At 45.9% G+C, this 14,239-nt stretch overlaps 1 protein-coding gene across 1 annotated transcript in view; it reads right to left on the reverse strand.

Moving 5' to 3' along the window:
- LOC307073561 (contactin-associated protein-like 5) overlaps nucleotides 1-14,239 on the reverse strand; it is a gene marked incomplete at both ends in the record, with an annotated part of 73,318 nt that overhangs the window by 28,559 nt on the left and 30,520 nt on the right. The window contains 8 exons of the mRNA XM_079733443.1: nucleotides 737-843; nucleotides 2,454-2,625; nucleotides 3,950-4,093; nucleotides 6,850-7,138; nucleotides 9,118-9,261; nucleotides 9,712-9,899; nucleotides 10,518-10,730; nucleotides 13,769-13,916. Of these exons, the coding sequence (XP_079589569.1) occupies nucleotides 737-843; nucleotides 2,454-2,625; nucleotides 3,950-4,093; nucleotides 6,850-7,138; nucleotides 9,118-9,261; nucleotides 9,712-9,899; nucleotides 10,518-10,730; nucleotides 13,769-13,916 (1,405 nt within the window). The remainder of the gene's footprint in view (nucleotides 1-736; nucleotides 844-2,453; nucleotides 2,626-3,949; nucleotides 4,094-6,849; nucleotides 7,139-9,117; nucleotides 9,262-9,711; nucleotides 9,900-10,517; nucleotides 10,731-13,768; nucleotides 13,917-14,239) is intronic.

Raw genomic sequence — 14,239 nt, forward strand, 5'->3', positions numbered from 1 at the left:
CAGGAGGCAGATTCACGAGTCCCAGAGGAGTCTAACATCCCCCCCCTGGCACAGATTAACTTTTTCGCGTTCCATGTTGAACTGCCTGCACAGCTCCTCTCTCCAGCTGGCTGGGCTCAGGTATAACCCCGAACCGGCGTGCAGAGATAACTGTGTTTCTTTCCTCCCTACACCTTGGAATTAGGCTGGTGATGGATGGATATTTTCCACTCAATCTCATTTTCATGGCTCAACGGAGGCAGGATGACATCTCGCCAGCTGCTACGTTTTAGCTATTGAAGTGAAACTCTGTATTTTAGGAGTCTTCTTTTCGGTAGCTTTATGTATGTATCCGTGATATAGTGTGTGACATATTATTGCGGGTACAAGCGATTATAATCAAGAATCGCTGGCATGTCAAAGACAAACGGAAGCCAGCAGCAGCGCCATCCAAGTAATGTTGCTTCAACACATGTTTATCCTGTACATTAGTCTAACCATAGACGAATAGTGCGACATCAGGAGGAGACCAAATTAAAACCACCATGTGCTCGGTTGTTTGATAAAAAGGCGTTTGTTGCACCTTTATTTATGGAGGATTGTTTGCTTGGCAAACACAAGATATTTCAATTTCCCCAGGGGATGCCCCCTCAGTGGCACCGAACCATCAAGAACATGTTTTCCCATCTCTCGCTCTCTCTCTATATATAGCTGGGTGTTTGTTAGGCAAGGAGAAGCCAAAGGGAGTCCAACGTACAGTTGTGGCAGGTGGCCCCTGAGTACCCGGTTCCCGAGCAGTCACAGTGGAAAGAGCTCCAGGTCTGGGAGCACTGGCCTCCGTGCTCGCACAGGTTCGGCAGACATCTGGCAGACATGGAAGAGAAAGTGAAAATAAACAATCCCTCAACGGTTGGAGATTCGATATACGAACAAGATTCAAAAATGCCCAATAAAAGATAAAGGTCGGATTCAAAATTGGTTACTTTATTTGCACTGCACAATTCGATATGAAATAGTATCGTGAAAGACATGGGTCTTTAAACTGCAATGTCGTTTGGCATCCTTGAATCCCATATGAATCGTTTCAGAAAAAAATAACAATGCTTCCTGTTTAATGGTGGAATATACGGGCCCCTAGCGAATCGTAATCACACACATGGGAGAGAAGTAGAAGGAAAGGCAAATGTTTACACATCCGAAATAACATCCTGCATCGCCTGCTAATGTATGCTAATAGAATATTGATACGAGTATTTAGACACATGCGTTTGGATTGATTTAATTAGCAGCAAAGATAGAAATGGAGGGTGACGCTGGAGAGTCCATCAAACATATACTTGTTTGGCAACCCCTTTTTCAATTTCGCTAATAAGTTGGGTCAATGCTAGATAATATGTCAACCTTGAGAGGTGAGAGAAAGGTTCATGTTCCTTTTCAACCGAGTGAGGACAAACAATCATTCAAATTAAAATGCCTCCTCCTCTCTTGAGCTGTTTGCACAGTGCGCACATTTCTTAAATTGCGGTCTGACTTACTATTCAAGCCTCCATAAATGAGTTCAGTCCCATTGTTATGTATTTACATTACTCTGCCTTAGGATTTCCTACGTGAGCCTTCATTTATCAACACAGGACGGCTTCCATTCCGCTGTTAAATGCTGCAGTGCCATTCGACTGCCTGGCAGTCTCAGGTGTAGGTTTAATAATTTCTGTTCGTTTTCTTTTCTTTAGACATGGAAGGGGCCTTTGTTAACCGCTGAAATTATGCCACCCGGCACGCAGAGTTCTCCCCTCTATAATAAAGGGGACAATGAAGCTTTAGCACTAACGCAGTCGAAAGAGCAGTGGAGCAAAAAGCCATTATCTCCAGTGGCTGGGTAAGGCCCCGCCCCTCCCTTGCAGAGAAACGGGTGGTTTCAGACTTTTGAAGGTGGGGGAAAAGGAAGAAGGATGAAGGAATAGCCGAGGAACACAGCCTAGATTTAGCTAATGAGCATTGCACATGCCCAACACTAACACTTGCATAAAATGGCAGACAGAGGGAATTTGGAGGTTGTTACATGTGCTATGTGAGCTCTTTCACACACACACACACACACACACACACACATACACACACACACACACACACACACACACACACACACACACACACCGACTTATACAAAGACAAAGCCACATACACAAAAACACATAGAGAAAATGAAAGGGTTTTCTGGTAATTAGCATCTGCTCAGCATCATTCAGTGAGGAGGTCACCATTCTCAGTGTAACATATTAACACTAACAGTTGTTGATAAATGGATAAAAAAACTGACCATCCTCTTTTGCTGTATTTCTAAAAAAACAGAAGCCTTGCAGAAAGTCGCCTGTGAATTTTTGATCATTACAATCCGCCACCAAAAAGCCCTATCCCACCGCATCCTAGATACCAAACATTTCTTATGTTCCCGACCCTTTGTCAAATTGTCATACCTGTCATGAATGGCGCACATGTCAAAGCTAAGGCCGTTGTAGTTCCCCAGGATGCCATGCTGGACGTCATGGAGGCTGGTGGGCCGGCCGTTGATGACTATAAGCCGCATGCAGCCCTGAAACGCCGTGGTAGGGTTCTCACAGTAAGAGGTGCTTGTTGATGAAGGGCAACCTAATGAAACACAACGGTTGGATTTTAATGTATCCGGCAGCTGTCATAAAAGCTTCAACTGAATTACTTTGAACAAAGAAAAATGGGCCTCGGAAAATATGGTAAAGTTATAAGAGGAGATTGTGTTTTGCTGTTGTCCGCTGGCAACAGCATGCAAGCCCGTCTACACAACTGGTGTTTTACTGATAAAATGGTATGGCTGTATTTAATGGATTGACAGTTGTGTGGTGATTTCAACATCTGTGCAGGGGATATAGCGCTGGTGAAAAGAGAGGCAGCAACATCAAAACCAGCATGACTGTATTATGCAAGTTGACGGCTTTAAGAGAGGCTTAGTAAAATGCCACCACCAGAAGATTTGAGATTTACAAGGCAAGGCAATGGAAGCTGAAGTTCTGTAGCAATAATAAGTAAATCTTTGCTTAGCAGCAGTTTGGATTTAAAAGCAGAGAAATAAATAAATTAACGGAAAGAGCTTCGTTGTCGGCTTTCACGTGCAGCATTCCCAATATCATTCCTAGGCTCCAAATATTTCAATTATGTTTGTCAACAAATCAAGATTTAAACAAGTGTTATTCACACATCATTTGCACTATAGTTAAATTCATATTTCCCTCCCAACAAATGCTAATTTATATAAACGACAAATTAGATGTCGATTTTTTCAAGTTCTTCTTTCAAAGGTGTGTAGCCTGTAAACGAGACGAATCAGCCCGCTCAAGCTTTATTTTCTCTGGCAGATGGTCTGCCCCCTAACCTTTCAGACCGATGTCCAGCCGACCGTTTATCTAATACGAGGTTCGGGTATTTGTATCAAATATCGTATTATTTGATATGATGACCGAACAGAGGTGCTCCGTTGAGGTGTTATTGTAAACAACCAAGATGGCCGCCATTGATGTAGAACGGTCCGTTTAATCAACTGTCGTGGCAGTAGTAAACAAACTGGACGGTATATTTCCTCTAAAAGAAGAACAAACAACTACGCCAAAAGCTTTTGTTGATAAGATACATGTGTTGCCCCATTTCCAAACGGCTTTTGAAATGGTTGGTTGTAATTCTTTCAAATTGCATTCATTGGCCTCTTGGTATGCTCCCGTTGATTACGCCCCTTGGAAATCAAAAATGAACTGAGGATCCATACTAATATGGTAAGGGGATGTCAGGCCATGGGGTGTGCTCTGTAAGATAAAGTATTCTGTACTTTATATTATTGTCGACATATGGAGGATGGAGGATTAGACACAATACTACTTCGTGAAAAACAACTTGAACGCAACTCAAAACCCAGCAAGTGGTGGCAAAACTCCCAAAAGAGACTCACCTCCAAAATAAACATGGTCCACGGCGTCCAAACGCTCTCCTAGTTCCACGGTGGACGCTGGTTCATTGTCCAGGCTCAGGCTGATCTGGTGGTTTTGTGTATCCAGGGTTACCAAGTGCCACAATCCATCGTTCAATCTGTGCCCTGTTGACAGAGAGTTTGAACAGTTTTACCTCGTAGGCCTTGAGCAATTCATAAGCATTGTTTTTTTGTTTTCTTCCGTATCTACAAAACTGTGTTGTTTTTGTGCTCTATTCCAGCTTTTCATCATTGGGTAAGATCTACTTGTACTTGAAATGTTACGCATGGTATGCCAAATATAACTGGGAAAGAGAAAGGGACATTTTTCTTGGTCAAACTGTGCTCGGCATTTCCTTGCAGCGCTTTTAAATGCATTTTTTTCTAGTGTTTGTTCCACCCTCCCACAGGAATATGTGGCACCAAACTCACAAACACGTTTTTTTATTACATTTGTTTTCAATTCTTGTTGCTTTTGTTTTTAGGGAAACGCAAGGCCCGACATTCAAGGTCGTCTGGGTTGTTCCTCTCTGTGGGTTGCCTTTGTAAATCTTCTCAGCTCTAACCATCTGCTAGAGAGGTGAGGGAGACCGGCAGAGTTGCGGGTGCTCTCTGCGAATTTACATTCAATTACAATTAAACCAACCGGCGGATTTCACAGTTATTGTCTGGAACAAACAAAGAAAAAAAAAGAAAAGGAACAAAAAGAAGAAAAAAATGGTGCACCTGGTGTTAACACACATCTTTGGGAAAAGGAATAAATAAAACAAAAGGGCCGGAACCTGCAACAGATGGAGGGTGACCTCTGCTTGTACTTGATCACATCTGGCCGTTGTTGCAGGAAGTGATCGGCCCCACAGGGGCCCACAAACGCTGATGCCCAGAGAAGAACGGCTCCCCCCTCCAGCAAGGCCGAAGAAACAGCCGTGAGTGACTCAATCCATTCTTATGCATTATTCATCATTTGCGCTGTTTCCGAAAAATGGACCAAAACCAAAGACAAGCCAAGCCCATGTCTCCTTGGGACGATGGGGCTGGGGGATGGTTGGGGTGGAGGGAAGGGAGTGGGGGGTTCTTAACCGAAAGTTCAACTGCTTCGACAATCGCTGTTCCATTGAGGACTCTAAAACACAGACAATGTAACTACTTCATGTCAACCATCGTCTTCTTCCAGCTTTAAATTACTTATTACAATTCTGCTGTCATCCCAATCCGTCCAGACCTTTGTTTGAAACTATTAAAAGTTAAAGATAAACATCTAACATACATCGATCCATCCTCTAGAAGGGGTGATATAATACAAATTGAGAGTTTTATCATCATCTTCAAAAGTATATTACATGAAATCAGATTGGGCCAACCCTCACATCTTGAGAATAACCTACAGACTAGGGAGAGAATTGATTGTGGAGAGGCATACCATCCCAGTGATTGCTCTCAGACAGTGTGACATCGAGTTCTAGGAGCAATGCACAGTTTTTTATAGACAACAAATAGAAAAGGCTTTAGTAGAAGGCAATTTTCAGCAGCGAGAGAGAGAGAGAGAGAGAGAGAGAGAGAGAGAGAAAACCCAGCTCTAACTACAAATCTGCCAGTTTGCAGTGGTACGTGAGAGCAAGTTGGTGGCAACACTGGCACAACTATGGTCTTTGCTGTAGTATGCATGCCACTGCCCAACTAGCACTGATGGTGTGCACTGACACGCGGTGGTTTATCTGTTCTGGAACTGTCTCTTGTACTTCAAGCATACATTCACTATGCAAAAGAGATATGCAACCTATGCAGTTGTATACACTTAACATATATTTATATAAATATGCAGACTATTTGAGTCTACGTATGGTGTTGATAATCAATGATACAATTTAAGATTATCAGATCTATTAATTGTACTACAATTGCTGTTATTTAAGAAACACTCTTAATAAAATACAGAATACATACTGAATGTACCGTAAATAATTAAAACATTATGAAATATATATATTCAAAATGACTTCATAATGAGGCACCTTCAAAAAATACAGCTAATTAGTAATATTTTATGAGCGCAAACTTGACAACCACATCAAGGGCAAGTATGGAGCAAAACATTTTGATTCTGTAAGAGAAACTGGAGCTCATGTTGGCAAACAGGATCCTAAAATCTACACTAAATCCGCTTTTGGCCAGAGGACATACTTAGACACATGCATGCGCTCACACCCACACACACACACACACATACACACACACACAGATATATTCACAGACATCCGCCCACACAAAAACGCACACAAACACACATGCACATGCAAGCACACTCACGCATGTGCACACACACACACACATACACACACAAACAGTTAACATAGAAAACTCTGCCGTGGGTTTCCACTGCTGAGCAGACCTAGATTCAGAACTAGGTTTGATGGATGGGATTCTGTAGTATTTCAAGTATTGCATGCCAAGCACGATATTTAGACCTTAGCTAAATCTTTTCCCCAGGATCCTTGCAAACAAATTACACAATTTCCTTTCTCAGTGGTGCAACAAAAAGATATACCTTGCAAGCTCCCATTTTCCATGTCAACGTACGTTTATTTTTTTTCATGCAAAATCACAAATGTCACCGGCGAAGTGACGCCCACTTACGCATAGAAATAATGTGGTGTCGTCTATATTTGGCTGTTTCATTTGAAGCTGTGGTGCCCTGGTTTGGGCAATCACAAGTCTGTGTGTGTGTGTGCCTGTCTGAGTGTGTGTGTGTGTGTGTGCGTGTGTGTGTGTGTGTGTGTGTGTGTGTGTGTGTGTGTGTGTGTGTGTGTGTGTGTGTGTGTGTGTGTGTGTGTGTGGGGGGGTGTGTGTGGGGGTGTGTGTGTGTGTGGCCGGGCGCCCCTCACCAGTAGAGACCTGGGACTTCTGCTGGGCAGAGGTGTGGAGGGTGAGACGCAGCCGGCTGCCGCTGATCTGCAGCTCCACTCTCTGGGGCTCGGGGGCCAGACGGACCGAGAGCAGCAGCCCGTCGGCGTTCCACGTCCGGAACTGGAAGCGCAGCGAGAACGCTCCCCCCGTGCCGCCCGCAACGGCCGCCGCCGCCACCGTTGCCGGGAGCGACAGGAAACTGGCGCTGGAGCTCAGGAAGGTGGCGGCGGCCTGCTGGGGCTCAGAGCAGGAGAAGGTCACGTTGCCCTGGAGACCAGAGCGAGACAGAGTGCAGTGTCACCTTGCCATCCCCGGAGTCAAGATCAACTCTATTTGCAATACTGTTTAATTAAACAGACGTGAATACATATTTGATTCCTCCAAAGTAGCTGCAAATCCCTCCCGGTTCTTGCTTCATTAAATGGCTGATCCAGGCAGCCAGACAGCCAGCCAGACAGGCAGTCACACACGGGCACAATTATTGCAATGTCTCTCTCGGCAATAGATAGACAACATCTGTAAAAACAAAGACCGGTTCACTGCGTTTGAATTGGTCGACTCCAACTTCAGTATGCGGTTTTCAGCATGATGAAAATAATCTTCTCCCAAGTCAGCCACGCATAAAACAATAGAGGTATACATATCCGATTGTTCTTATTTTCCAGCGGCCCTGATCTAGATTGAAGAAGATTATGCAGGCAGAGAGTGAAAATTATGTAACAGACAGACAGTCAGACAGACAGATAAACGGACGGGGTACTGGGTTAGGCCGGGACGGTGACACTGCAGGGAAGTGGGTTAAATGTCACCCCCATACGCAACGGAAACGCCCAGGGACAGCAGGAAGAGAACAGAGGAGAGCCGCCTTTTGGCAGGCGGCGGCGAAAAGGTCACACCAGCGGTGGCGTACTGCGCATGGCCGCCATCGATCCCCTCAGACCCGGGGAGGAGGGTAAAAGAAGAGAGCGCCCGCTTCAGAGTCCGACCATCTGCGGTTCCTCACGGGAAACGCTCAGGGCCAATCGGAAGGAAAGGCTGGCAAGCAGACACCACGTTCAGTCGGAATACATTAGGTGTCAGATGGTATCAAAGTGGACCGAGCGCGATGCGGCTCGCCGCCGCCCGCCCGCGACCGCCGTGTGCGGTTCCACGCGCGCGGCGTCCACGTGCGCGGCTCCACGTGCGCGGCTCCACGTGCGCGACGCCCAGCTGCGTTCAAAGGAGTTTGCCCGGGTTCACGTCTAGCCAGGACGGTGTGGACCGAAGCAGGCGAGGTGTGAAAGTGGAGGGAAGGTGTGTGTGTGTTTGTTTGTGTGTCTGAGTGTGTGTGTGAAGGAGGAGAGGGGGGGGAGTTGGGGACTGGGGGGGAGGGGCGGCGGGCTAACTTCAATAATGCAAGTCACCTCCGGGCTAGAGGTGGGAGGTAATAATAACTTACGCCTGCACGGATCAGTGAATACACTCCCCAAGCCCCCCAGACTCCGTCCCAACACAGCGCACAACCAGGCCTCGCCCTCCTTCTAAAGTGGGACCAAAGGCAATTCCACTTTCCATCTCTTTGTCCCTCTTGTGTGCTTTACACCTAAAGATCCACCGCCACATCCAGCCCACCCCTCCCTCCCTTGACCTTCTCCACGCCCTTCCTTTGCACCTTTATGCACCATCCCCCCCACCCCACCCCACCCTTACCCACCCTCTCCTCCACCATGAGCCCCCCCTCTCCTCCAGTGACCCCCCCACCTTTCATGTAATGGCTTGTAATTAGCGTTGTTACCCGCTATAGCGCTCTCTTCGTTGCCCATCTTCGTTGATTCGGCTGGGAGGAAGTCCAGAATGAGGCAGTGTCTCGATAGTTAACTCCGATGCCCAACAACTAAAGGAGGACCTTGGATTGAACCCCTGCTGGGGACTTTTGTGGTTAGTCTTCGTGTGTGTATATTTGCTTGTTCCAACAGTGTTTACATCTGCTTCCCTCCGGCGTACTCTGCGTGACCTACCACCTCTAAATATATCTGATTATGTTGCCGTAGCAAGGTACCGCTGGATAAGTAGCACCTGGCCCTAACACTCACAGTAAGGCTGAGCATGGGGTAAATAAAGGTGACATTCGGCGGAGAGAATAAGAAAAATACTTTGTTTTTGCCCTTCCATTCCGCTGCTTTTAATGAAGAAGTATGCATAATGGATGACATTAGAAGTGCAGTGGAAGGGAATGCAGCATGTTGGTGATGGGAAGAGGCTCCTACCACGCTGTATATCTGGGGCTTGCGTCTCTTGGCCAGGTCGATGATGTTAATCCCGTTGTAGTACAGGTTCTCAATGCAGCCGTGGAAGTTCTTCCTGATGAAGGTGCCAGGCTTGCCGGGAAGGGGTATACCCCCGAAACTTAACTTGGAAAGAAAAGAGGGATCTGGCGTTAGCCATGCCTTTTAATGGCGGCTTCTGGTTGTTGTACAGCTGTCCAAAGGCACATTAAATGTAATCAAAAAAATAATTGTATTCATTCCAGCAATATTGTTCCGTATAATAATCGCTATTATCGTTATTTAATTTATATTTTTTCATCTGTTTGTATTGAAGTTACAAATTGTGGATTACCAATCGTGGCATGTACTTAAGTCAGTATAATTCTATTGACTATACCATCACACGTTTGGAAATCGACCTGATACGTGCGCGGGGCGTGTCGTAACAGTATAGGAGCAGAGACATTGCATTCTTGTCACTGTTGATGCTGTTATCGCTCGCCACACGCTTAGCTGCATCCAAATTAAAAATGCATCTAAAAATACCCGTCCACAGGTCGGAAGGTGTGATGTGTGTTTGCATGGGAAACATACCTCATAGTCCACCTCCAGGGAGTCCCCTTCCCCCTTGGTGCGGAAGTGCTGTGTGTGGGAGTCCACGGTGAGGTTGACCTGCTTGTTGAAGCGCTCGATGAGGACCGAGTGCCAGTGCTGGTCGTCCAGAAGGCTGCCCAGAGTGACCGCCACGCTACGCCCGCCGCTGGATCTCAGCCTCGTGTCGTCTGGAACGCGGCCGCAATGTGAGGAAGAGAAACAGGGCATGAATACAGGAGAACCGGGGCAAGGCTGGTGGTGTCGTTAGGAGTTTAGCTTCTTTTTTTTTTTGGAAGCGTGTTCAGATCCCCCCAGAGTGAACCTTTAAATGGCTGAGGCCACCGAGTCATTGGAGCTCAGGAGCTGAGCTAATTGGAAAGGCAAAGAATGAAAGACACACACTCACACCGCACTGATGGGATCACAAACACGCACAAGCACACAAAGACACACACACACACACACACATGTAAACACCCCATCACAAATAAACTCACGCTTGTGTACAAATGGAGTATGTAGGACTCATACACACAAACACACACACCATCACACAAGTACACTCATACTTTTTGTACAAATGTAGTATGTACGTGGCACACACACACACACACACACCCACGTACACACACCCACACAATTATTCACACACACACACACACGTACACACACACACACTCACACACCCAAACAAACACCAACCCCTAGATGGCTACAAAACATCTAGGGGTTGTTTTGTAGCCATCTAGGCCCCGCCTCCGCCCTCAGCCCTCCCAGGGTGCCCGCCCACCCTCCCCGGCCCTCACCCCTCTCGTCCAGGTTGAGGTAGAGCGCCAGCCGGCCGCGGTGGAGCTCCAGGGTGATGTAGTCTCCCCTCTGGCCCTCCCCGTGCAGCAGTACCCCCTCCGCCTGCCGGCTCTTGAAGCGCAGGGAGACCACGTCCTTCACCGTGGACATGGACTTCTGGTTGAACCGGTAGAGCAGGGAGCTGCGGCCGTCAAAGTCCGCCACGTACGATTCTGCAACGGAAATCCATGAGGGAATGTTAAACAAATTGAATGGAATGAAGACGCTTGGGAGAAGTGTCGCCTCTTGCATCTGGAGCTGCTGATGCAGAGTTTATTAAAATATATATATATATATATATATATATATATATATATATATATATATATATGTATATATCACACCCCATCTGTTGAAAGCCGGGCTGAAGCAGTGCTTCACATCTGTACAGGCGGTGATGGGATTGTACTTGAAACCTTCTATATGGGACTTGAGTTGTGTTTCGTTTTCTGTTCATGCGTTTATTATTGTTCTCATCAACAGGAGTGAATGCAGCCTGTTGAAAGCGCCCCTTGCTCCCAGGAGTGTTCCGTTCTCAATAAAAAAAAATACTGTGCAAAGAAATAACCCCAGTGGTGCTTTGACAGGGGAAATGTTGGCAAAGACATGAGTGTTTTATTTGATTGAAGTCTCTATTGAAGTGTGAGTAGTGCAGGTGAGCTTCTCTAATGGAGAGGCGGGATGAAAAAGAAAGTTCAAATAAGTAGCCCCAACCCTGTCCTTAAAAGACCGAACCAGAGCAGTACCAACAGAGTGAACACAAATAAACACGTGCACCACCCACTTAGATAAAACCGCCCATTACAAGCGCTGTTGCTCTTTCCTTCCAAATACTTGCACAAATAATTTCAAACCTTATTCATCTTTGTATTTTTTTCCCAGACTGCTGCCTCTAATAAGAGAAGGACATTCACGGCATGTTTCTCTTTTCTTGACCGTGTAAAAATGACTGCAGGTTCTGCAGGTATAAAATACACACCTGTGCTCTCACTCGCCATAGCAAAAATATAATTATATTGCATATAATGATATGATGTCCGATGTGTTTATGACATGTTGTTAAGTGAAATGTACCAACACTTCCGGTTCCCTGATGGAAACACTTTCCCAGATTTTCTATTATAACTGCAGATAAATTTGTTTAGATAAGTTGCTTCCAAATTAAATTTGGAAGCAAATGCTCACAGTAACACAAAGTGTATCCCACCTCTCAATATTTCATTGTACATGCACAGCTTAGGCATGCCATTTAATGATTTAAAAAGCCTTGCAAATCTCGACCATCGTCGTCCTCATCATCGTCGTCATCATCGTCATCCCTGAGGGAGTTCTCATCGGAAAAGACAATCTCCTCTACAGAACAACCCTCTGGTGTAAGTGCGCCTTTATCATCCTTCACGCACACACACGACGGTGATGCACAGGTGCGGTCGCTCTCCCCTCATAGCTGTCTTTGTTAGCCGCCGAAAGCTAGCGTGAGTGTTCTTTTTGCATTAGTGTGGAACATAGGAGGCGGGCTGCGTGTCATGCAGCATTCATAACCGTGGCGCGAGCATGCTCATCCAACATTAATACGACGTGGAACAGCGTGGCGGAACGGTTGGGGCATTATAAAACTGCTCACTCAGGGATAATTAGAACTGTCTTTCACAGGGCAGTAATTCACTGGCTCATCCCCGTTCAGGGGCATCGTGCTACGTGTGGCAGAGGAGTCGCCGTCACACCCTACTCCCCTCCCTTCCCCCCTCCCCACCACACCTCCCCCTAATCCCTCGCTTCTGTTATATTTATTTTGTATCAGCTAGAACAGCAGTTTGCTGCCTCGCAACTTTGCAGAAGCTGTTGTCTGTGTGTGTGTGTGTGTGTGTGTGTGTGTGTGTGTGTGTGTGTGTGTGTGTGTGTGTGTGTGTGTGTGTGCCACCTCACAAGCCTCTGTATACACCACGCATTCTCCCAAGCACCGCCCCCTGCCAAACCCCAAGCGCAGCCAAAACCCACATAATGTCCATCACCCCTGCTATCCGTGTTATTCTCATATGACGTCTTAATAGTCATAATCAGAGCATGATAACGATGTTCTGGAATGCATAAGCCTGCGAGAAAACATGTGGCAGCTTCACGACGACCAATGAAACACTGGATTGCCATGACTGATTAAATATGAGATGCGCTAATCATCAGATTGACTTATTATGGTTGATAAGAGCATTAAATTATGTCATAATCATAATGCCTTCCCCATATCCCTACATTAATCCATTCTATCTGCAACATATCATTTGATTCTTGAACCCATATATGCATCTTTTATTTATAACACTCTAATACTTTTCCCTAAAGTCAAAAAATATATATTCTGTCCAGGCAACGAAGTGTTGGTAGAAAATATGGATGTTATGCCAATATTAGTGGCTTTTATCATGAAAACTAAATGGCAGCTGTCTATCCATATGTTCTGTTTGGATCTGCATGCAGTGCAATAAACTAATAGGAATGGATTAGCGTAGTTAAAACTGTCAGTTGAAAGTTCAGTTGAGAAGATTTTCCAAGAATGTACAAATTATGTCTTCAATCAGCGCTTAGGGAGGGAGTTCCTGTTCCAACAAACGAGCAATGCCACAGACCGCCAAAAGTGTAGCTATCTATGGAGCAATCAAAACGGTTTTACACAAAATAGACTGAATGAATAAAAATGAATGAATAAAAATATGTTTTTGCTCTGCTTCCAACTTGACACGGCAAGGGCAACGAGAGCAAGAGGGTCACTAGCTATTAAATACCGGCTGTATTTTGTTAACTAAAGCCGTGCCCATATTTGGAAATCAATTGCTTCCTACTCTAGGCAAGACTGAACACACACCTCAATATCTGGGTGGTCTCACAAGGCTGGCGTTTTGATGCTTGTCTTATTAAAACGTCTTAGGAATGGTTCATCATTTTCCCACAGATATCCAATGCATTTCTAACATTTCTCTCCTCCTCTCCAATCTGAAGTTCTGAACTACAGAAAGAGTAAGGAGTCAAGAGGAATGTGTGTGTGTGTGTGTGTGTGTGTGTGTGTGTGTGTGTGTGTGTGTGTGTGTGTGTGTGTGTGTGTGTTGTGTGTGTGTGTGTCTATGTGTGGGTGTGTGTGTGTGTGTGTGTATGTGTTTGTCTGTGTGCTCCTACTAGTGTGGGTGCTGTAGCAGCTGTCAGGGCGGTGGAGACTCACTGTAGGCACAGCCGTACACCTCCACTCTGAGGCCCAGCCAGCCACTGGGGTTCCAGTCCAGAGGGAGCAGCCGCAGGAAACGTGTTCTGATGGAATGGGAGAGCTTGTTCTGCACCACGGCCTCAGAGTTCATGTTCCCAGGCAGCCTCTGCACAGAGGGAGAGGGAGAGAGAGAGAGAGAGAGAGAGAGAGAGAGAGAGAGAGAGAGAGAGAGAGAGAGAGAGAGAGAGAGAGGGAGACCAGAGAGAGAGATAAAGAGAAAAAGAGAGAGAAGAAGAGAGCAACAACAATGGAGACAGAGAGAGAATGAGCGAGAGACACAGTGAGTGCGTGTTCGGGATTGGAACATTATTTCCTTTTCTTTAGTTAAAGGGGACATATCATACCACCAGGTGTGAGTGTGATTAGGCATTACAAGCCGTTTTCAAAATGTGCAGCATTGTGACATCACAGGTGGGCGTGTCCATCTAG

This window comes from Pollachius pollachius (assembly GCF_949987615.1).
Source record: "Pollachius pollachius genome assembly, chromosome: 3".
Taxonomy (NCBI): Eukaryota; Metazoa; Chordata; class Actinopteri; order Gadiformes; family Gadidae; genus Pollachius; species Pollachius pollachius.